This window comes from Ammospiza nelsoni, chromosome 2 (assembly GCF_027579445.1).
Source record: "Ammospiza nelsoni isolate bAmmNel1 chromosome 2, bAmmNel1.pri, whole genome shotgun sequence".
Classification (NCBI taxonomy): Eukaryota; Metazoa; Chordata; class Aves; order Passeriformes; family Passerellidae; genus Ammospiza; species Ammospiza nelsoni.
This window is the reverse complement of record NC_080634.1, coordinates 94,905,851-94,929,400: the sequence shown is the minus strand read 5'-3', so window position 1 is coordinate 94,929,400 and position 23,550 is coordinate 94,905,851. Positions and strand designations below refer to the sequence as shown.

Sequence of the window (23,550 nt, the reverse complement as noted above, 5' to 3'; positions counted from 1 at the left end):
AAAAGAAGAAAGAGAAAAAAAGATCAGAACACTAAAACGCCCACAGTGAGAAAAATTGTTTCCTATATAAACAGTAGTATACTAGTGTAAAATTTCTAAAGCAAAATTATTTTAAAATACTAAACTTTAAGTGTTTTAACCCTTTGGTGTCCAAATACAGAAGTTATAAAATTGTTTCAAACTTTTTTTTTTCCAAATACCAAGAGAAAAATAATCTTAACTAAACAGATGTGTGTCACTGCTGGAGCAGCTATACAAATTCATGCTAGAATTACACACTGCGCATCTACAAAAGCACAAGTTGGTGCCAAGTTTTTATTTCACAACAAAGCATCTGGCAGCTGAAATTATTTTACACTTTAAAAATCAGTGCTAGAGTTCCTGTGAACATCATCCAAAATCATAACAAGAGGAATATACTGAACAGAAGGACTCTGCTTTGTGAAGCCACTTTCTCCACAGGAAAATCAAAGTTCACTATGAATTATGCAGCTATAATTGGCTCCTACATAACTTCAACTCCTGACCGAGCAAACATTGGCAGAAGAAAGAATTCATTAACCATGGCAGGCAATGTTGCAGTTAACACAAACATCACCATCAGGATTTTTTGTTGACTCTGTATTCCCATTTATATGCTTTGCTAAAGACCTCAAACAGTGCGCTTCACTTTCAGTACCTTTTGTACAAAATATTCACATTTCCAAGTAAACCTTCCCATGATCAATATAGGCTTGACTTGGCCTAGTTCTAGCAACAATATTTTTAAATTCATATTTCATTATTTAAGAAGTGATCCTAATAACAATTCACAAAGGGAAGACAGGAAAGACTATGGTAATTCTTGAAACAACAGTCTGATTGCAATACAGCATAACAGAAAAGACCTTTCCTACTAAAATGAAAGTATTTCCTAGATCACTAGCGAAATTCCAAATAGTAATAGTACTACAGCCACTTAAAGAGAATGTAAGAATTACTTAGCCAACTTTATGACAATGAGAACCATCAGTGCTGTTAACTTCATGTTTCTACAAACAGAGCAAGAATTGCAAATGAAGTTGCGAACAATCAAGAAAGTGTAATGGAAAACTACTGAGAAGAGGTTCAGAGCAAACTCTAAATTGAAAAGATAAAACAACCTTACAACACAGATACCCACCAAGACGACTTTAGTAGTAAATAAAATGACATTATTTCCCCTCTACATAGCAAATGAAACCAAAGGTAGCTTAGAATCAGAGAAATGAAGGAAGCAAGCTTCTCTCAAAAGTGCTGAACTTGAAAGAAAGTTTAAGCTGTTCAGTACAAACAGCATGGACAGTACAAGTTTGGAAATAAAAATGAAGAGGTAAATTAATGTCAAGGTACTTTTGTACCAAAAGCAGAGCAAAAATCAAGAATGAAAGGAAGATGGCTTCATTATTTTCCCATAATAAGGACACTATCAAGCTACACAGTCTTGTTAGAGTTTTTTTTTGGTGTGAAAAATAACTTGGTGTGTTTACTCAAGCAGACATAAAATCTTCTGGATTAAGGAACTGCTGAAGTGCACAAAACCAGCTTAAATGAGCTTCACGCAAAAAAAACCCACTCAAACTTAGATTTTTCTCCCTTTATAAGAAAATGTATCCATCGTATATAAGCCAAATCAAGCAAAACAGAATGAAGCTGAAGAGTAATCTTTTCCTTAGGTTATGATTACCAAAGCTCTTCCATGGTTTGTTAAGCCTCCATGCCATGAGATATATCTGGTAATCAGAAGTGCATGACACATAAGAAAACTTTTCTGACCAACCTGAACATGTTCTGGGCAACACCACATCTACCCCCTGTGTTTTTTTGTCCAGAGGCTACTAAGTACTAGTTGGTCTATGAACAACTTTACTGAAAAAACAGAAACCAGATCCGCAAACAAAACCCAAATCAACACGGCAGGCTAGAGCCGATGTTGCAATAAACAATTCTCTCACCATGTATCTAGTCAAAAACTATTGCCAGATCAGGCATAGCACCCCTACAAATCACCACCAGAGACATCTGGACTAACATCAGAACTAGTAAGATTACTATATTTGGGATAGAACCGTTTCCTTCACTGTATTTAACTCTGGCAAAGCTCCACTTCGTAACACTTTGGTTTCTCCACTTAACTGTACCTGGGTTTCTGTAGCCAGAATAGCAACAGAATAGCTTACCTTGCAAGAAAAAAAAAATCTATCTTAAGGCAAACTGCACACATTAATGTGATCATCAGCACAGTATCTTACATGAAGGTAGATCAATCCCAACAGAAAATCCCAAACATTCCTGTCAGAAATCTGAGCCACCTGCATATAAAAGTCTTGGTGACACTTCCATACTCTTTACCCAGCTCTCTTGGACTGAAGAAAAGTCAAGAAGCCAGCGCTGTAAGGCTTCTCACTTATGAATAAGCTAAACTATCAAGCTCACATGTATCTAGTGAATTTTCTCTCTGTGTTTCAGAAAGGTCATAAGTATCATTGCTTTAATGATGGATTTTACTTTATTCATAAAAAGCACAGCCTCTCATATTCTGTGCTATTTTCCAGCTGATGCCAGTAATCACTGTTGTTATTCCACCCTCACTAAGAATAATCTGCATTCAAACTGAACAGGAATTCAGTGGTACGAGTTTGTCTCAGCTTCCTGCAATTATTAGGAATGTCAGTAACTCAGAAAACTACATTTTTCCAGACTGGTTTACTCTAAGACTGAGCCTCTCTCATTTTTATCAGTCACCCATGCATATACATTCTGCTTTGGTATTTCCAAATCTTTTCTTCAGACTAAATCCAAATTACTGCCCTACTTCATAATCACAAGCTCCTACAAACCACCTCAAGTACTGCTACAACCATAGCAACCAAACAGGAAACCAAACATGGAAGAAATTACCAATCTTTACTTGCAGTTCCCTAAAGGAGAATTAGTGTTTCAAAACTGAAATGTACATGCCACTTTGAATTTGCCTTCCCATAACAATTTACATAAAATGGGAAAGGCAGAATAAATTCCAACATGTGTATCCTCTACACTGAAAAATGGTCTCTACAAGAATACTACAGTGATGGCCCTTAAAATGCTTGTTACATACAATTAAACAAGAATTGCCATATAGTCTTCATTAATTATACAGCAACGTTTAATAATGCAACAACAGCAATTAATCCAGCAGTTTAACTAGTATCTGGAGGCAATCAGGTTTATAAAAAGAATGTGTATGAAGTGGTCTCAGTTGAAAAAGCACCTAAATCCAAATGATCACTAAGATCCTGAAGCATTACTCTCAAGATGAGGTCAATTTAATGACTGTAAGAAAGCAGAATGTTGCTTCTTCTACACTGAATCTATGCTGTAATACATCTTCTGAAGTAAAGAGGTGACATAGTTCTGGCCCTTCACAAGTACATTAACACCAGAAATGGACTGCAGTTCAATATTAAAAGCTTGATAGTTAAGTTAGCTAGGCAAGAAAAACAAGCTCACAGTAAAAACCTGCAAATAGCTCCTAGGATCTTAAGAAATCAAGAAGCTATCCATTAACTAAGACAGGAGATTTCTGAACCCTGGGACCCTTCAAGAAAAGAGGCCATGTAAGCTTCTCCTCCAGACTGAAAGGAACTGAGGGTTTGCATCAGAAAGGAATGGCTGACTTCTGCGCTGTCATGAAAACAACACGTCACTGTCTCTTCACTAGAGGCGACTGATTTTCAGGAGGTCAAGAAATCTCAAAAGTACAAATGAGAAGAATAAAAGCTGAGATATCACAAGAGTGCTCACGTGGAACAGAAATACAAGAATTTCACAAAGGACTAATCCAGCAGCACTAAAAATTCACAGCAGACAGATTTCTGTTATGGAAGATGGATAGCAGTTGTAAAAGAAGAAAAATGATATTAATATTGCCTTTTTTAGCAGTTTGTGACACACAAGTTTGACAAGAAGAAATAAAATTAAGTAAATCCCTGTCAAAGAATGAGAATAAAGGTCTTGCTGAAAAACCTAGTATCAGTGATAGGACATTTCTGGCAGTAAATTTACACACACACAGATGAATGCCAGACAGCTTTAACAAGAAAGTGGCTGAAGTGTCTGCCTAAACCAGATCAACATCACAGTATGAATCTGTCATCTGGTGGAAACAGATGTACTGGTTTATTTATCTCAGCATGTCACCACTTCTACTCAAACTTTGAGACCAGAGTATATTAAACTAGAAGGGAAACTATCTCTTTAGGGTCTCATAACATGCTATCATGGCATACAACCCAAATTTACCCAAACCTGAAGATTTCTGGCAGGCAAATAAAAAGCTTTTCTATAATACTATTCAAATATCATGATCAGTAAAACCTTCAAGCAATCAAGAATTTGTGTTCAATTGGATGGGTACATACCGAGCCATAGTCCATTCCACAAGTTACACCCCTCTCTATCCCAGAATAATACAGTGTTTGAAACTTCTCTCTTAGTTCTAAATCAAGACACTAAGGAATACACAACTGCTTAAATGACAGCTGCAGAAGAATTTTTATTCAGATAAGTGGACACAATGCACAAGTGCACCACATGTAAGTGGACATGAAGCAAGTCAGGATAATCAATAATTGAATCTGCTTCTTTTTGATTCAAGAGTGTCCTGTGTTTACAGCTGAATTTTCTATTTTTATATATGCTGTGATACAATCTGTATAACTACATTAAAACACAGCATTTACATAAGAGTGCAAAAGAGCAAAACAAAACATGGCACCAAGAAGGCTTTTCCTCTATGAACAGCTGTGGACACTTGTCTGTCACCATGATAAATAATACACAATTAACCATACATAAATTGCATCAATATGCCTTTTAGTGAAAATCCAGCAGTAATTATGGATACTTTAAAAGGTACTATCCACATTAAAAAGTCAGTTACACAGCAAACCTTTTCACTCATATGAGGACATTGTGACCACCTGCTTCCCCCTCTTCAAGGGTCCATGAATACCATAGTTAGTGGAGCAACCATTTTTATGGCTGTAGGACATACTGTGCACAGAATATGCTTCAGCTAAAATGAGAAGGTAAATACCACAAAAAAAATCAAAATATTTTCACTAGGGTACAATTATTATTTTTTAATATTATTAAAAATTTACACAGGAATAGAGACCCAAATTCTCTCTCATCAATTAGGAAAACAATGCAACAAGATTAATGAGATTTATACTGCAACATCCTGTCTTTCTCTGCAAAAGCAATACACTAGCAAGCCTGAAATATAGTAAACTAGAAAAATTAAATGGAGGCTATTTTATTAAAACTAAAATTCTTACTTTTATCCTTGACTATTATCAATATTCTTTGTCTTCCAATATAACCAAAGGAGGATATAAAGTAGAAATGTGGTAAACACTGATAATAAGATTTCTCTAGTCCAAGTTACTTCATTTGAACAGCAATAATCACTAATTAACAAAAAAGACGTTTCTTGCAATATTACATTAGTGGTTACTAGTGTTTCTGTAATAATGAAATCTTAGCATCCCTGTTCTACTTGCCATAAAAAACTAGGGATGATGGCATTTTGGACATAGGTTATGAATATCGTGTAAAGGTGCTTGACTATTTGGAATCCCAAGGGGTACTCCACTCATCCTTATGAAACTGGACTTCAATACTGTTAACTACACTAAGAAATAAAGAAAAAACTGTATTAGAGGATCTAATCCTAGTAAAAACAGAAAGTACTTATTCATCATCAGTACAGATCAGCAGTTTAATTCTAGTTCGTGCTTAATTCTGTATTTCATAAAGTTCTTGCCTTGGTTTTATCAATCAATTATTAGTTAGTTTTATCAATTATAATTTCAGTTAACATATACAAATTAAAACTCAAATATATGGCTAAAATCCCTCTCCTTTTCTTCTAACTGGAGTAATAAAATAAAGGAGTCAGAACTTCCAAAGCATTTACATTTTCATGTTTTTACAAAAATGAGGAAATCTACATAACCATTAATCAGGGCCAGCTTTCAAAACCAGATGAACCAAAATTAATCAGTGTCAAAAGCATATACATGGATTTGGCCTAATTTAACATACTGAACCTGGAAACTAAGGAAAAAAAATCCTCACCCCTATCAGTCAATAGCTAACTCCCTCAGGTGACAGGGCCAAGTCCTTATTCTTTAAATTATTAAACTTGGGTTGCTCCACAAGCCTTTTGCATTTGCACCCCTGATTTTACCATTCCCATGATAGGACCTGATGTTTAATTACCTATCTGAAACATAGATGGAATTCAAAGTTAGGAAACTGTGAATTCACGTTATTTCCTGTTCATTAAAACTGCTATAAACCTACACTGCTTCTGCTGCAAATAGTTTTGGTCAAAGACAGGTATCACCCATTTCACATTGTTTATGTAGTTCCACAACTTTTCTTTTGGTTGGCTACTTTGTTAAAACCACAATATTACATACTAATTGATGATGATAATTGAGGTTTGCTCAATTCCACAGTAAATTTAATTCCAAGTTTATCTTAAAAATATCCAAAAGTGAGTGAAAAATGGGAAATTATACATTCAAGACTGATTTATTGTGCTTGTCAATAACTGAGACAGCTTATTTTGTTTTTCTATAAAGAAATCTCTTTGTACAAAGCAATTAGTTCAGTACTATTAACCTAAAGGTAATATATTCCCTCAATACTCTATGACACAGCTAAAAGAGTTAAATTTTATGGTAGATTTATCAAGGAAGCATTACAAAAACAGTAAGATGGAAACCAAAGGGTAAAACAAGAAATTAACTACATGATTCTTAATTCACTTACAACTTCAAAGTTCCATAGTGCAGGTTAAAATACAGTAACTAGTTACCATTAAGATAATAAAGCTAGTTCTAATTAAAACATATTGCTAAAGTATTGATATTATTTATAAGCCATAGAGCTTATACTCAACATTTCTAGGTGAAAACTGCATCCATTTTGTCCATGCTGTAAGTTGCAAAAGTTTGTGAGCTTTTCTGAATGTTTTTGCAGTACATAAACCTTTAAAGAAAAAAGTTAACAGGGCAAATACACAATACACTAACAAACATTAATAAACTAATGGTGAAGTGTGTGAATTGCTGTTTTGCACATAATGCTGCTTTTGCATTGTTTTCTGTATTTATTCATCAGTGCAAAGTGTAGATTTCTTGTAAAAAATAACTACATGCTGAATAAACTATATAGTTTGGGGTCATCTGACAGAAGCACAATAAATATTTTACTATATCAGATGTATGTGCAACACTAATGTAGCACAATGGTATCATTTAATTAAAATTAACTTTATTACTAGACATGCAAAATATCTTAGGCTTCATTACAGTTAGACATGTCTAGCTGTCATTATTATTTGGATCATGTGTCTGCTGTTTTGACTTTTCTTTCTGAAATTAGTATCTATGTTTACCAATCTAAGTTAGTCAGCTACACACACAACAATCAACAACAAGAAAAAATACCTCACTTACTCTATTTGCGCACCATGAGCCACAAGGGCACTTATGGAATCCATACTACCAGACCGTGCTGCTTTATGAATAGGAGTTTCACCAACATAATCCTGTAAAGACAAACTACATTTTGTCAAGCATAATCTTTCTAAAAATTAAAATACTATTATTACATTTCATTATTTTAAGATAGCAGATATATAAAAGCAGCATTTATTATTAGCTAGCAAATACATCAGGTACTTCATCATTACTTTAAAGTCTGCCGTTGGCTGTCAAGTACATTAGACTTTTAGCAAGAAGTAACATTAAAGGCATTTAACTCACAAGATAAGCCTTATCCAATAGCTCAACAATCAGCAGACTCAGATTCAGAAAACTGGTCAACCCTCCCAACATCCACCACCGCAACACATTATTCTAACACCTTCATTTCCTGGCACTCCTTTCCCAATACACGGGGCTGCACAAGCCCTCTTGAGCTCGGGAGCAGCAAGGCTGAGTCTGTGGGACTGTGCTGCTTTCAGATCTTGCTGGCACACTGACTCAGTCCTTGAGGCTGGCACCGTCAGTACTCGGCAGGAGAGGAGCCCACACGCAGAGCTTACTGCAATAGAGGTATGCCCAGTGTTCACAGGACAGGCCAGATCTCTCCCAACACATACACATTGATTCACATCCTACAGATTTGTCTTTGATCTTCTGTCAATTTATACTCCATTAGTATTAACCAGCACATCCAATAATTCAATTCTTTTGCATAATGTGCAGACATACTGGGGGTAGAGTACTGCTTTTCAGGCAACTCCCCCGCATTAACTGTCTTACAGGTAACAGGGAGGATCTACAACAATTTTACAAATCCAAGCAAGCAGCAAGTAAATTCATGCATCATGATCTACAGCTGCAGAGTACTGCAATGTACTGAACTTGCAATTAACCATCAGTATTAAGAACCACAGAGAAGAATCTGTAATGAAACATTGCCTTGGAATAGCAAGTAAATGTTTGTACTGGTCTATTAATGTAATTCATAATCAGCACTTCCACAGTGTAGCAAGGGGTTTTTGGTTGGTTTTTTTTTTGTTTGTTTTCTCCCCCCTTCTCTTTGTCTCCAAACTTTTGACAGATTTCACTAGTCTGTTCCAGATATTAAACATGTTCTAACTGTATGTGCCTCAGTTTAGCTTCCCTGTTCCTTTTATAAAAATATCAACATTAGCTATTAAATTAACACAGCACCTTTACTGATTCACCAGTGTTTACACACAAGTGTTCATGCCTAACTCCACAGTACTGGCTAGACTTTAGCTCTACTTGAAATGTGAATATATGCAAAACATGATCATACTACCTAGAAGCTACTAAGTGTCTAAAATTGTCTGCCAAGCTTTTGAGAAATTTAATCCCATCGTTTAGGCCATGTAAGTATAACTTGAAAATGAATTTTGGATTATAAGGTATGTATTCTCAATTTTCTACTTGACAATTTTATTTCATGGTGAAATATCTTTACAACAAGTTACAAATTCATGGAGGGTAAGCCACCTTACCAGTGCTTAAGACATATATTCAGCCAAACAGTGAACTACTTAGCACACCCAGCAGGGAACAACAATGGCACCAAAGTTTAATTTCTTATAAAATAAGGAAAACTGTTGAGGCTGACAAAGTTTGGACACAGGAAAGAGCAACAATGCCTTAGAGATTAGAAAAAGGCTATAAAGCCCTTCTTTCAAAGTGGATGTCTGCAGCTGATGGACAGAAGACTGCTTTCCAATGAAGTTTATGCAAATTTTTCCTATTTGTAACATCCCCTGAAGTAACAGGAAGAGAAAGAAATTTAAGAGAGGACACAATTTTTAAACTATCATACACTGAAAATTAATCGAGGCTAATTGATCCAGAAAAAACTTCTTTGGGTAATAAATTTTCCAGTCATAAAAGCTGTCTTCAATTCATCATTCTGTTACCGTGTCCTCCCCTCCTCCCTTTTGTTAAAATGGCCAAGACATAGAAGTAAGTGATTTGCCTCTTTTGGTCAGCATTAGTATCTGCAAGCCCAAGTCTAAGTTACAAGAGATTCACTCAATATGCAGGTTAGGGTTAGTTGGCCATGCATACGGCAGAGATAAAATCTCCCCTAGCCCTACAAACCTGGCACACTGCCCACAGTAAGATCTAGAGAACTGAATTCCATCCTTGCTGTGGGGACCCACAAAAAGGATGAGAGAAGACCTTTGCAAAAGGACTCCCCAGCATTGCATTAGAAGAATGAGCTAAGCTTTTAGCAGCTACCACCTCCATCACCAAACAGAAAAGATTAGTATTTCAGAAGGGAATATATGTCTTGAAAAGGGCTGCTTTTAATCACTGGCCCAGAAAACCATGTATCTAAAGTTAAGGAATTCAAATAATACTTAAAAAACAAGAAAATACACAGACTTAGGTTTTTATGGCATTCCTTTTAATTACAGTACCCAAATTTCAGTTGTCATTACTACTATGTGGCTTTGAAATTCTCATAAGGGGCTAAATATATTTCCACTGAAACACTTTCCTAGCTCTCCTCAGAGATTCTCTCTAGATTTTAAGTTTGACTAAATGGAAAAGAAATACACATGGGAAAATATATACATCCCACTGAAAGATGGCTTTTATATCTTCCGATGCATGGAGAAGAAAACAAAAGTACTCTGTATGAGTCTCAGAACAATTGTTTTGATTCAACAACTGGAATGGATGTGACCTAACAGGAAAACAAAGTAACATTTTTTTCCAAGAAGTTTGAGAGCAGTTCAGGGTACAGCCTTTCAGCACATTCTCATGTGTAAAATACTTCTTCCCTATCTCTTTCATCTTGCAAAAGAAGTTCTTTTATTTTGAGAAGCTCTATTAATTCCTCATTGCCCCTAATAACACCTCATAATCCTTTAAACTGGTCACACTCCCCATCTGTGCTTGAGTCTGAAACAATCCCTTTTGTAATAATATTTCAGGAAGAGAAGCATCAATGACTGGTACTGGCCTTTCACAACTAGAGCAGAACTCATCCCTCTGTTGCAACACTGCACAAACAGCCCAAACATGTCTCACAATCTAGAGGATGCATTCTAAATAAATGAGTAGAAACTCAAACTAAGTTTCATTAATTTAGCATTCAAGATAATACATTTGATAGGTTCTGTGGTTACTAAATATTTTGTGCACAGTGCTCTTGAAGAAATGACAAAAAGAATTCATGAACCATCACAGATACATTTCGTTTTTGCAACCCATTGCTGAATGCCTTCCTCCTTGCCCTTGGAAAGAATGGCTACCCTCTTATACAGACAAGGGCAGTCTTCTCTAGCTTGGGATCATGACTAGATTACCTTTGACTTTTATTTCATTTTACTGAATAAACATCTAGCTTCCTTCCTTATTATCTTTTATTTTATGTGGCTGAAGAGTCTTTTGCTTTTTTTGTCTTTAATCAGTAAATCTATCTCAGCCTGACTAATCAGTTTCCAGTTCCTCACTATGCTCTTAACCTCAAAAGACACTTCCTCTACTGATTAAATACTTTTCTCAAACTCTCTTCCCAGGCCTCTTTCATGTATGGGTATTTTTTTCAATTCAGTCTAAAGCCATATTTTACTCCATTTTTACCTCCTGTCTTTTTGGGACCTGAATTCTGTTGGCTTGAGGATGGTCCAGTTGAATTCAGAGCACATTTCCTATTTTGTTCTCCAAATTCCAAGTCCCTGGACATGATGCAATTGATTTCACTCACTGGTAGCTTTACATTCCTTCCATTTATCAAAAAACAAAACAAAAAATACCCAAAACAAAACAAACAAACAAAAACCCACACCAAAACAAACAAACCAACCAAAACCAAACAACACAGAAATAATAAAAAAACCCCCAAAACCAAAACAACCCTCCCAGCGAAAAGCAACTTACTTGCAGGAATTTATTTTTAAAGTAAAAAGCTCCCACACACATTTACACTGAAAACTTTCAACTATGAATACTCTTTTGGATGGAACAGAGTTAATGTTCTTCATAGCACCTGGTAAGATGTTTTGGGTTTGTGAGCAGCTAAGTGTTTTTAGTACACCAATGTTCCAGCTGGGAGTAGGCTGGGATGTGCCCCAGCTGGGACCACTGACCCAAAGGACCAGAGGATTATCCCATGCCATGTGACACCATGCTCAGCAAGTACAACTGGGGCTGCCATTGCTCCAGCACTGGCTGGCATCACTGAGGTAGTGGCGAGCAACAAAGCTTTTTGTGCTGTGCTGTGAGGTTTAAAAAAATGTTTTACCACTTGATTTTCTTGGATTTCTTTTTCTTTGTTTCCTTTTTTTACCAGTTAACCTGTCTTTATTTCAACCCATGAGCTCTCACACCTCCCTGCTGATCCTCCCCCTCACCTCACCAGGTGGGGGAACAAGGAAGCAGCTGTGTGGTGCTTAGATATCCACTGGGGATAAACCTCAACACTGTGCAAGCACTTCTAAAATATTTCTAGTAGTGATACCTAAGACACAGAAGCCCTTACTTGAAAAGAAATACAAACTAACTCCATTCCTTAACTGAACTGACTGAATTTCAATCATCTTTCAGATGATCACATTTCCAAACATTACTCATTTCTTAGAGCCTGTATCCTTATCCTTTCTGAAGCTAGGAAGCAGAAACTAGAGAACACTGAGTACCTTTCCTCCTTTGCTAAAAAGGCTTTTGTGCGCAAGTGAGAACTTATGGAATCTTTTTATCTGGATTTAGACCCTAATTGTCGTTTAAAATAAAAACTGTAATATACCTAAAGAATGTTTTCTTCCTCCCCACCAAGGATATCAGCCTATTTGCAGTTCTTGCTCTTATTGGTAGTCTAACCCTCCTAAAACTACCTGCCACCACTGCCATGTGATGTTAACTGACTGCATGAATAGTAAGTTGCATCCCCTGTAAGGGTGCAGTATTTCTTTTCCCTTCCCTTTATGACAGGCCACACAACACTTTTTTTGGCCAATCAACAAAGGTAACATACAAAAGAAATGTTTAATAGGCTGAGGCTAGAGGGAAAATATATTTAAATGAAGTTCCTGTTTTTTAAATCAGAAGTACTTATTATCTGATGTATCTAACATATACAACAGCCCAGAACCAATCTGTGTTGTGACAATGATAAATCAGAAAAAAATCCTCAGGAAAACTAGCAGGATAATTGCTTTGCACTGTTACAGTGAACTAGAGCAGGCAGGCAGCCAAATGCAGGTCCTGAGTCACACTACTAACAACTATTAGCAGGCACAGCCCACTGAGGGGGAAGAAAAATCAGAAACAGTAGGATATTGTCTTGAATACACTGATGGGTAGAAACAGACCATTGCTTGGCACTTGAGCTTTCCTGTGTATTTTTATATGGTGATCCTGGGGGTAAGGACCTGCCCACTGATGAGAGACAGATGTGATTCTAGCCAGCACATACAGTTATGTTAAGAGGGCTGGACATCACAGGATATACTCACATAATTTATTTGGGGAGCAAAGTGAAGTTGGGACAAGCAGTTTTCAGCATTCGTCCTTCATTGCTGCTGCCTGAGAAGTGTCCTGGGCAACTCTCACCAGCAACAAGATAAAACATGTTTAAGTTTTCCTAAACTTCAGGGCAGGCAGCATGAGCTACAATACAATACCTCAGGGCAGATATGAAAGCATGCATGCAAACTCTACTGAGTTCCGGAGGTTTACGGTAAAACTGAGAGACTCGAGTGGATTCCTTTTCAGAAGCTATCCTTTTCTTTTTCCAGAAGTGAAGGGTTAGTCTGTAGCCAATGACCAGAAGTCAGTTTGGAAGGAAAAGTTTACTAGTTTAAATATCAAGCATTCCCAGATCTTTCTCAGCATGTGTTTTGTATCCAGTGTCCATGGAACACTTGTCCTCACACAAGCATTAGCCAGTGACTATGTCTGTTTGGAGTACAGCATCAGTCAGCGAGCTGGAAGGAATAAACAAAATACACATCAGGAAATAGTGCTCCAAAAGCTCAAAAGTGTGGGTGGAAGCCCTAGATGATCACCTAAAAGTGCTTGCAAATTAAATAAGGAACAGAGATCACTTAAGGAGTTCAAACCAAACAAGAATAGTAGAATTTGACTGCAATTCAATAAACAGCTGAGGAAACTGGGGATAGCAAAGCATGCACTGTGCTTTACAAAGACATGTATGAAACATTCCAACTACCTGTGGGATGAGCTTTCTGCTTTAGTTATCACCAAGGCACACTGCCTAGCTTTCAGGGCTTGTGCATGAGAAAACAGTGCAACTGACCAGTTGTATCCTACAAACTTCAGAGACTTTTTTGTTTCTACTACCATTTAATTATCCAGAGGTATCTTATATTGTCATTAAACTGAGTCTGAAATACCTCTGGTCATACGTTCAATTAGTATCTTGTGGGTGCAAAAAAAAGTTATTACACTGAAGTGTAACTTGAGCCTACCATTAATGACATAGCAGGCACCCACCTCTGTTGTGTCCATGGTCTGTCACTGCCTCAGTCTGACCCCATAAGTCTATAAGATGCTATCATCACTATCTGACAATGTGGAAGATCACTTGCTCTGGCAACAAGACAGCAACATACAGACTTCTGAGTCGCTGTCCTGCCTTAGTAACTTCTTTAAGCTGGAATGAGTCTCCTGTCCATTTTTAACTGCACATTATACTGCCTTCTGCTTTCTTTTACAGTCATCTGCATGTTGCCCTCAGCCCATGGAGAGATCTCTCCACACTCTTCTCCTCTTCTTCTGGGAGCTAGCTGCTACTTTTCTTCTTTGCTACAACCTCACTCACTACATGTGATTTTTTCCCCCTCATGTTCCAGGACATCAAGCTTGTTCTTCAACTCCATTTCAACCTCACTGGTCAGTTCTTCTCTTTATCCTCATAGCTGGAAACTTTCATTCTTCTCATTCATTCACTTTCATTCATTCTTCTCTTCTCATTTAGCAGTTATTTGTATATCTTTATTCTGTGCATGCCACGTTTCCTCTCTAATCACCATTTCTTTACATTCTTACCTGGTCTCCAGATGCATTTACAGTTCTTGTATTTTCTCTTCTGAAGATTCTACCACTATGCAGCAATAACTTTTTGCATAAGTTATTTTTGTCAGGTATCAAGGAGAAGATGCCATCTATAGCCTCTGCATCCAGCCACCTTCATTGTTTCTACAATTCTCCTGATGTCTCACAGCTGTTCTCAATGCACCAGACTTCTTTTCTGAAAACTCAACACAAACTTCCCCATTTCTTATTTTTGCACAGCTTTAAAAAAAAAAAGAACCAAACTCTAGAAATGCAAATGTTTTAGTTCTTCAGCAGACTTAGCTTAACTCTACTGCATATAAAACATAGTCTGGCCCTTAAATATTTTAAGAAAAGTACGATGCTAGATTTAACAGGCCAGACATTTTATGGATGCTGTGCTATACCACAGCTTTTAACAACAGGATATGCTGTAGTATTAATTACTCTCAGAATATTATTAAAAATACTTTTGATTACCATTAAAAAGGATGTTATGGATGACTAGCATACATAACAGATTCATTCAGTGCTTCAAACATTTTCTTAAAAACATGATGACAGTTTTTAGGTATTGATTCTGTTACTGTACCAGAGAGTACAACACTCCTTTGCAGGAATTTTGCTATATTAATGCACTCCCCGCTACCAAATAAATTACATACTCACCTAAACTAATGACACTTATAGTAAAAAAATGGGCAAAAGAAATTTTAAAAATCACCTATTCATTCTTTGTTAGTCAAGTACATGTTTCTGATCTATTTTCAGAAAGCTACTAGAAAAGCTTCAGAAATAATCTAAAAGTAAAACAACATAAAACCAAATGCACCTTAAAATAAATCAAGGCAGCTCTTACTAGTTAAATGTATGATAAATCATGAAGCACCACAAAGGTCTCATGGTTCTGTAAGTAAGTCAATTTTTCTATTATTAGCGTATTTATAAAGTATTATGTTCCTCACTAGTCTTTTTCTTGCCCCTACAGCAGCACTACAATATCAGAGTATTTGCTAATGCTGCCAATACAAGGCAACATTACCACTTTGTTCAAGAAGCAGCAAGATGTGAACTCCTAAAACAAATATCCTCCAAACCCCTAGAGGCTTAAAGGACATTTATTAGTCCTACCTCTACCTCAGTGTAAAATGTCTCTAACTGATAATTAAGTCACTTGACTTCAGCTGATGTCAAAAATGAAGCATCTGTATGTTAATGTAAGGCTCATACATGTCATAAAAAGGGATCAAGACCCTCCTTGCAGAACTATAAGCACACATGAAATACACATTAATCCATACCTGTTTGTTTATGTTGGCCCCCACTTGAATCAACCAATTCAGGCACTGTGGATGTCCTCCAAAAGCAGCAATGTGGGCTGGTGTTTGAGCAAACCGTGTCGTACTGGCATTTACAGAAGCTCCAGCTCTTACTAACTGCATTAGGCACTCCAGCTTTAAAGACATGAGGGAAAACAAAACCAAAAATGTTACACAGATGTGCTATGACAATTAGCATGTGGTAATAAATACATAAAACCCAGAAGAGCTAGACTTGCTAGTAAGACTACGTGAATGAAAAATAAGATAGAATATGGAATTTAGGACTTGCTCCCTTCTCCTTCACTCCTTCCCCATTTGGTCATAGACCACACCTGAGAAGTACTTAATTCTCACCTCCAAAACAGTTTCATCTTTAATTTCAGAAGAGAGAAGAAGAGGACACAAACCCTTCAATCCTAATTACAAGAGATATTCAGTTCACTTTTGTTATGAAGGTGGAAAGGGAAGAAAGAAAAGGAGGGGGAAAAAGGGGGAGAGTTCTGATCCAGCAAACATGATACTAACCAGACACTATTAGATAACATTTGCCAAAACAAAAGTGTTGTTAGGAGATACATAGATGCTGGACTCGTACTCCCAGCAGAGTTTATATAAAGCTAGATCAGAAAAATAAAAGATTTTTCATTTTTTTACTGTATTCCTGGAATGACAGAAGATTAGTCAAGAAAAATAATACTTAAGAATACATACAATGTGTTAAATCTATAAAAGGAATCAATTCCACCCTTTTCTTGTTATTTCAGATAAGAAACTGTTTAAAACAAAACAGGCTGCTTGTTTGTGACACCACAAAGACAATAAAAGCTTTTTTTCTTTTAAAAATTTGCAGTAATGGTCAAGTTATATTCTGCCTTTTCTCCTAACATACTAACCAGAAGTGTCAGATAACCAGATACTATTTTTAAAGGTTCATAACTTCTCATTTGTAGAAACTAGGCAAACCACAGCTACGATGACCTCAACTTTCAAAAATAGTCAAAACAACACTCCTTTCCTGTCACACAGTAACATTGTATTGTTGATAGGAAAAGAAACTCACGACCCTGGAATAAACAGTTTAGTCTAGGCATCCATTTACTGTGGGTAGAAAACAAATACCACTGCACACAAATGCAGCAGCAAAACAAAGACCCTTACACCAGCTCAGGCATTGGTTCATATAAAACAAATCTGTGGTTGTCTCAGTGTATCACAATTAAAGAAAACATCAGCCACACCACAGCTGTGGAATAGTCTGGCCATAAAGGAGCAATTAAAAATCATCTGAATGTGGGCTGGCAGCTTGACTCAGAAAGAAGCATCAACATCAGGATTATAATATTCTTCTCTGTTGCTGTGTGTCAGCCTTTCTTTCTCCCTCTCTTAACCTGCAAAATCCTGTTCTTGCTGAACTACACATGAAATAAAAGTACCAAACACTGTAATGAAGTATTTTACATTAGTTTTTCAAACACATTGCCAGCTTCATTTGTTTCCTTCCCTCAAACAATTCAAACAAAACCATGTGAACCCTATCCCTTTGGACATACAGAAGTCATTTTTTTGGACTGTAATGGGGTTAAGGCTGGACACAGCTGTACCAGGAACTCACAAACTGTATGAAGAAAGGGTGAGGATAACTGAAACACTGCCTATTAATGAATCTAGCTCCATAAACATCAACACTGCCAAAGAGAAAGCACCTTTTCAAAAGAAAATGAGCACTTTTGTTGGGGAAAAAACCCAACGTATCCAATAACTTAAGGAAATTTATAACTCCAACACTAGACTACTACTGAACTACATTTTGCATTTACCAATATTAGACTTTCAATGATCTTCACATGTTAGCACTCATAATATTGTTGTCAATCTTTAGTAGGTATTAATTAAATTGTAACACTTTAATTATTAATAAGTCATGTGATGGAAAACACCCTTCTAGCTACACCAAGAGGTTCATCTGCGGTAACTGAAGGCAAAAATAAATTTCAGCCTGTTTTTAAAACAATAGACTTTATTAATAGAGTTCATTTGAAAACACTTCCAGACATGCATTACAACTTCAGGAAAGAATAATATTTCCTGCACAGGCACGAGGCTGAAAGAATTCCTTAAGTAGACTGGCATTCCAGCCCATCGACTGAAAAGGAAAAAACACAAACTGATTCACCAGCACTATCCTGCACTGCCTGGATCTAAGAGGGCCACACACCATGATTATCCATGCAACTTCACTTTTAAACATTGTTTTTCCTTTTTTTTTTTAATACTCTGACTTTAGAGTCATAGAGCTTTAACTATGAATACATTTCATCCCATTAAAAGCTTGAGCATGGATCTGCTCTATCATGGCTGTCAGAAAAACCTGCTTCTTCCAACGTTATGGAAGAATGAGATTAATTACATCCATGAACAGAAAAAGTCATCATGACAAAAAACAATACCTCACTTGATCATTTCTGCTCGAGATCAGGACACACAAGTCCACTTTCATTAAATGACCTAAATTTAATACAGTAGATATCTTCCTACCTAAAGCAGAGGTTAAACTGATTTAGTGAAGAAAGACAGGCCTCCATACAGGCCACAACACTAGAAAAACACCAAGCAGGAGACAGGCATTTTTATCTCTACCACTTTTGTTCCAAAAGAAACAGAACATATTTACTACTATTTTGCTTCCCAAAACGTGAGCAGTCAAATGACAAAAAACAAAAGTGGGCAAGGAGCACAAGCAAAGAGATGTGGTCAGAGAAAATAAAAATTCAATTGCAAGTGATTAAAAAGAAAATTAAGGTTAGTCCAAAACAATGAACTAAAATTAATATTAAAATCAATTTTTTATGCAAGCCCTGTGTTTCCTACCTCTCTGGTAGCTTTTTAAGACTTAACATTTTTACATTCTGACCCATCTTCTCAGAAAGCTGTGGAATATCAGTGTAATTTAGGGCACCATATAATTAACTCCAATTAAAATATAGAAACTCTAATGGGAATTAATTCACATCTCAAGAGACAAGCACTTTTCTGCAGTCAGGGAATGTCCTGAAATGCAAACTCCACCACAGGTAATCCACACAGCAAGTAAATCTGCACTTGCTGCTCTCTCTAAAAGGAGCTCCATACTGTCATTAAATGCCCAGATATTACAGCTAGAAACACAAGCTGCAATATCCATCACCTCCAATTGACTTTGCTGGTATTTTAACTATTACCTGCAAACTGGAGAAGTGTGCCTTAGAATAAGTTATGCAAGAACCCTGTTTTCACTTTTAGTTGTAAGAGACCCCATTTTTACTGGTACTGGTGTTACAGCAGTATTTTCTCCCCCATAAGCCACCTTTTCTCTTTCACATAATCATTTATAACCAACTTGACTGTTGCTGCTACTTCCTTCCTGAAGCATATCTACAACTATATGCAAGAATTTAGCTCTACACAGCTTCACTGTAAAATCCCTCTGTACTGCCCTTTGATGCAGGGAGAGCCATCTTATGTTCAACCTGAGCCACAGGCAGAGGGAAAGAAAACTCTTTGAAGTTCATCAAATCCGGACTCCTGCTGTGTGTGCAGGCACACATGTGTGCGCATGTATGAACTGGGTTAGATTTCATTGCTCACAAGTAGCTCCAGAACAGAACTAAACCAGTTTTGTCTTTTCAGGGTCCTAGAGAGCTGCAGTGAGAAGCAATGGTCTGGTGGACCATGTTACTAATTGGCCCTGTATCACAGACAGACATGAAGTTCTGTCATCATATATAATTTTTCCAGGAAAAGAAAAAAAACCTAACAAGTGAAAATCCCACAAAATCTAGAAAAACAAAGAAGTGAAGAGAAAGAGACCTGTTCAGTAACTGTTAACCAATGCTTCAAAAATCAACATTTGAAAACTGTGGTACTTTGAGAAACAGAAGAATTTTACATTTCCTTTTGAATTTGGGAAACAAAAACACCATAAATGTGAATGTAAGACATGCATCTGAGCAGCTCTCGTCTCACTGCTGGCAACACTGTTAACTGCTCAAAGGTACAAATGTAACTGTGCCACACAAGCACAAAACCAGTGGGATCTGGGACCCAATACACTATTGTAACTTTTTATAAGTGTTGTGCAGTCTTTGGCTCTGAGAAAGGAACACAATTTAACTAGACTATAAAGAATGTAGATAACTTCCACAAATTGCTGCCTGGATCTGATGGCTTTTAGGACAAAACATATGAACAAAATTCTGTAAAACCCATTTACAGCCTACATCAACTCTGTCTCATTTCATCTGCCAGATTTCCCCCCATATGCAACACCACCACCCATCAAATTCTGCCCATACCTAAGAATGAAAATAGCAAATACAATACAACGTGTTGCAGGCCGACTTGTTCCCTTTGTTTGCTCTTCCTGCAAAAGTCTCTTCAACAGAAACTGGAATGTACACAAAGGTCACTCAACCTAGGATGGTTAGCAGGCACTTAAGACGCTTAAAGGAAAAAAAAACAAAACCACATATCCACTATCCAAAATCTACATCCAACAATTAAGTAAATACTACCTCACAACAGCACGACTGCCAGAAGCTCATACTGAAAAGAAATTCTTACAAGACAGAAAAAAGAAACAGAAGACCATAAGGCCAATTAGTACCTTAATACTTCCTGCGAGTGTACTTCACAAATAAAATAAAGGCAGTCCACCTTTTTTCAGCGTGCAGATTATTAGTTTCTTTCTCAACCGATAAAAGACTATTCTACATTTTGGATTTTGTGGGTTTAGGGTTTTTTGTTTGCCTTTGTTTTAGGACTGGAAGACGACTTAGATAAAGCTGCTTCTAAAAGCTTCTCAAAGAAGCAACTGCAGCTAAGATCACATAAGGCATAGAAACCATCTTCTAATGTCCTTTTATAAACCATGACAACTGCCTAAGTACATCAATCTTCCTGCTCTGGCGCACAACCAATAAGCAAATAGAAGTATGTGGGAAATGGGAGGGAGAACAAGAACAAAAGCCCCTCGAATTCTAAACTCAGACAAATCAATGAGGAAAAGAACAGATCCCAATCCTCCAGGCTAGAATCCTGCATAGTCTGAGATACTCACTGCATCAGAAACAGGAAACGCCTATATTAAAATCCAGGAATTAGAATACCACTTATTCTAAGGTGTGAAGTTAGCGGAGCTACTTCGTATGTTTTGGTCTTTTCTGCAACGCAACGACGCCAATGCAGAAAATTCCACACGTATGAACCGCGATTTATTTTTCCTACCGAAGGCAAAAGGGGAGCGCCTTACAGGCACCAGCAGCACCTTCTGCCCAAACTCCTACGAGCCGGTTGTCATAACACGGGCAGCACAACACAGCGGTCTCCAGGTGCGGAGCCCGAGGAGGGCCCGGGCCGCGGGCGGAGCGCGCAGACAAAGCGCCCCGGCAGGCAGGGCCGGCAGGCAGGAGGATCAGCCCAGGGCGGGGAAGAGGTCGCGCCGCGGCGGTGCCTCCAGCCCGCACGGCCGGCGTCCCCCGAGGGGGTCTGGGGATATCGGCTGCTCCGCGCCATTCGCTCCTGTGCCGGTGGCCCGGGCGAGGCGCGGGGCCGCCGCTACCAGCCGGGAAAGCAGCGAGGAGGGAGAGGGGCGGCTGCCGCCGGCAGTGGGGGTGGGATGAGTGATGCCGAGACGGCAGGTGCCGCCAGCCCCGTGACCTGCGCCACCCACGCCTCGCTGACCGCGGGGACAGGAGCGGAGCCAAGCGCCACGGCTGTCCGCTGCCGTCCCGCCCGATTCCCTGAGGAGCGGCAGGAGGCGGTGAGGGAGGGGGGCGGCGGCGCCTCCCGGCACAGCGCGCGCTAGGGGCAAAGATGGCGCCGCGTTGCGCGCGAGCGGGAATCGCTCCCTCCTTCCCCTTCTCCTTCCCGTTCCCACCCCCGCTCCCGCCGCCGGCTGAGCCCGGCCAGGCCCCACCTTGCCGAAGTGCGCGGCCCAGTGGATGGGCGTCCAGCCATAGAAGGAATCCTCGGCCGCCAGGTCGGAGCGGGGCGAGCTCTGGAGCAGCGCGCACAGGGCGGGCAGGTCCCCATCGCGGCAAGCGCGGTGCAGGGGGAAGCGCAGGGTCAGCAGCTCCTCGCTGGAGAAGCCCGCCTCGGGGCCGGCTCCCAGCGACATGGCGAGCGGGAGAGCGGAGAGAGGGAATAGGAAGGAATGGGGGAGGGAGAAGGGGAAAGAGGAGCGGGCGGGCACGCACTGCCCTGGCGGGAAGCGGCGGCGACTGCGGCTGGCGCGCGCGGCCCCGGCACAAAGGGAGCGGGGCGGGGCCGCCCGTGACGCTCCGCCCCAGAAGGGCGGGGCCGCGCGGCCCTCAGGGAGCCCGGAGCGGCGCGGGCGGAGCGGAGCGGAGCGGTGTGAGGTGGGGTGCAGCGAGCGGCGAGCGTGCGGCTGCTGCTCTGCCCACCCTCCCGATCGTGCTCCTTCGACCTCACGCCTCCCGCTCCGACTTTGCCTGTCCCTCCTTCCCTCTCCCCGTCTCTCCGCCTTTCTTCCCTCCCGCTCTCCCTTCCCTTCTCTCCCTCTCCCCACCGCTTCTCTTCCCTCATCCTTTAATCTTGTCCCTCCTTTTTGTTCCCTCTCCCTCTTTCTCCCTCCTTCTCTCCCTCCCCTTTCTCCACTCCACTCTTCTCTCTTCCTCTCCTCGCCCACGCCCGGATTTTCCCTTGTCCGAGGCGGCAGAGCCGCTCTCGCCGCCGCCCCGGGCCGTTGTGGCCGGAGCGGCCGGGGCCGTGTGTCCGCCTCGGGCCGTGTGTCCCCGCCGGGCCGTGTGTCCGCCTCGGGCCGTGTGTCCGCCTCGGGCCGTGTGTCCGCCTCGGGCCGTGTGTTCCCGCCGGTCCGTGTGTCCCCGCCGGTCCGTGTGTCCGCCTCGGGCCGTGTGTCCCCGCCGGTCCGTGTGTCCGCCTCGGGCCGTGTGTCCCCGCCAGTCCGTGTGTCCGCAGGGAAAAGGTGCCGGCAGCACGACGGGGCTGAGCCGCGAGCAGCGCCTGTCGTGGTTTGTTCCCGTACACCACGGACGTGCTGTCAAGCCAGTTTCGGAGATCACTATGGATTTGTGCTGCTCAGTGGATTGCAAAGCAAAGGATAACCCTGTCAGTGTCTGGTTAAAATGACAGTGCCTGATTTTAGATTGTTTGAACCAGAAATCAGTCCCTGGGTAATGGCTCCGCAGAATTTTTAAGGAGCTTCTGTTGGTTGCTCCTAATTGTTTTCTGTCCGAAGTATTTGTGAATGTCGTTTTCTGACAACAGTAAAATTTAACTGATGATAATGAGAAGTACAATTGTTTAAATATAAGTTCGCTCACCTGTCGTTGAAAATCGTGGAATCACCGAAGCATAGAATGGTTTCAGTTGGAAGGGATCAAGCCAGCCCTCCTGCCATAGTCAGGGACACCTTCCACTAGACCAGGTTGCTGAGATCTCCATCCAACCACCCCTAAACATTTCCAGGGGCTTCCACAACTTCTCTGGGTGTCAAGGAGTACTCCTTTTTCAGTGTACATTATTGGGCAATGCAAGCCAGGAATTCTGAGGCAGAGAAGGTGCAAATGAATTTCTGTTAAAAGTGTCAAGAGACCCAGACATTTAAAAAG

The 23,550-nt window shown here is 39.7% G+C and overlaps 1 protein-coding gene across 1 annotated transcript in view; it reads right to left on the bottom strand.

The window, feature by feature from the left end:
- ANKRD10 (ankyrin repeat domain 10) overlaps nt 1–22,108 on the bottom strand; it is a 37,177-nt gene extending 15,069 nt beyond the window's left edge. Inside the window, exons 1-3 of the mRNA XM_059493696.1 lie at nt 21,876–22,108; nt 15,902–16,054; nt 7,536–7,627 (exon numbers count right to left, since the gene is read on the bottom strand). Coding sequence (XP_059349679.1) covers nt 7,536–7,627; nt 15,902–16,054; nt 21,876–22,076 — 446 coding nt within the window. The 5' untranslated portion in view covers nt 22,077–22,108. The remainder of the gene's footprint in view (nt 1–7,535; nt 7,628–15,901; nt 16,055–21,875) is intronic.
- Between the last annotated feature and the right edge of the window lie 1,442 nt (nt 22,109–23,550).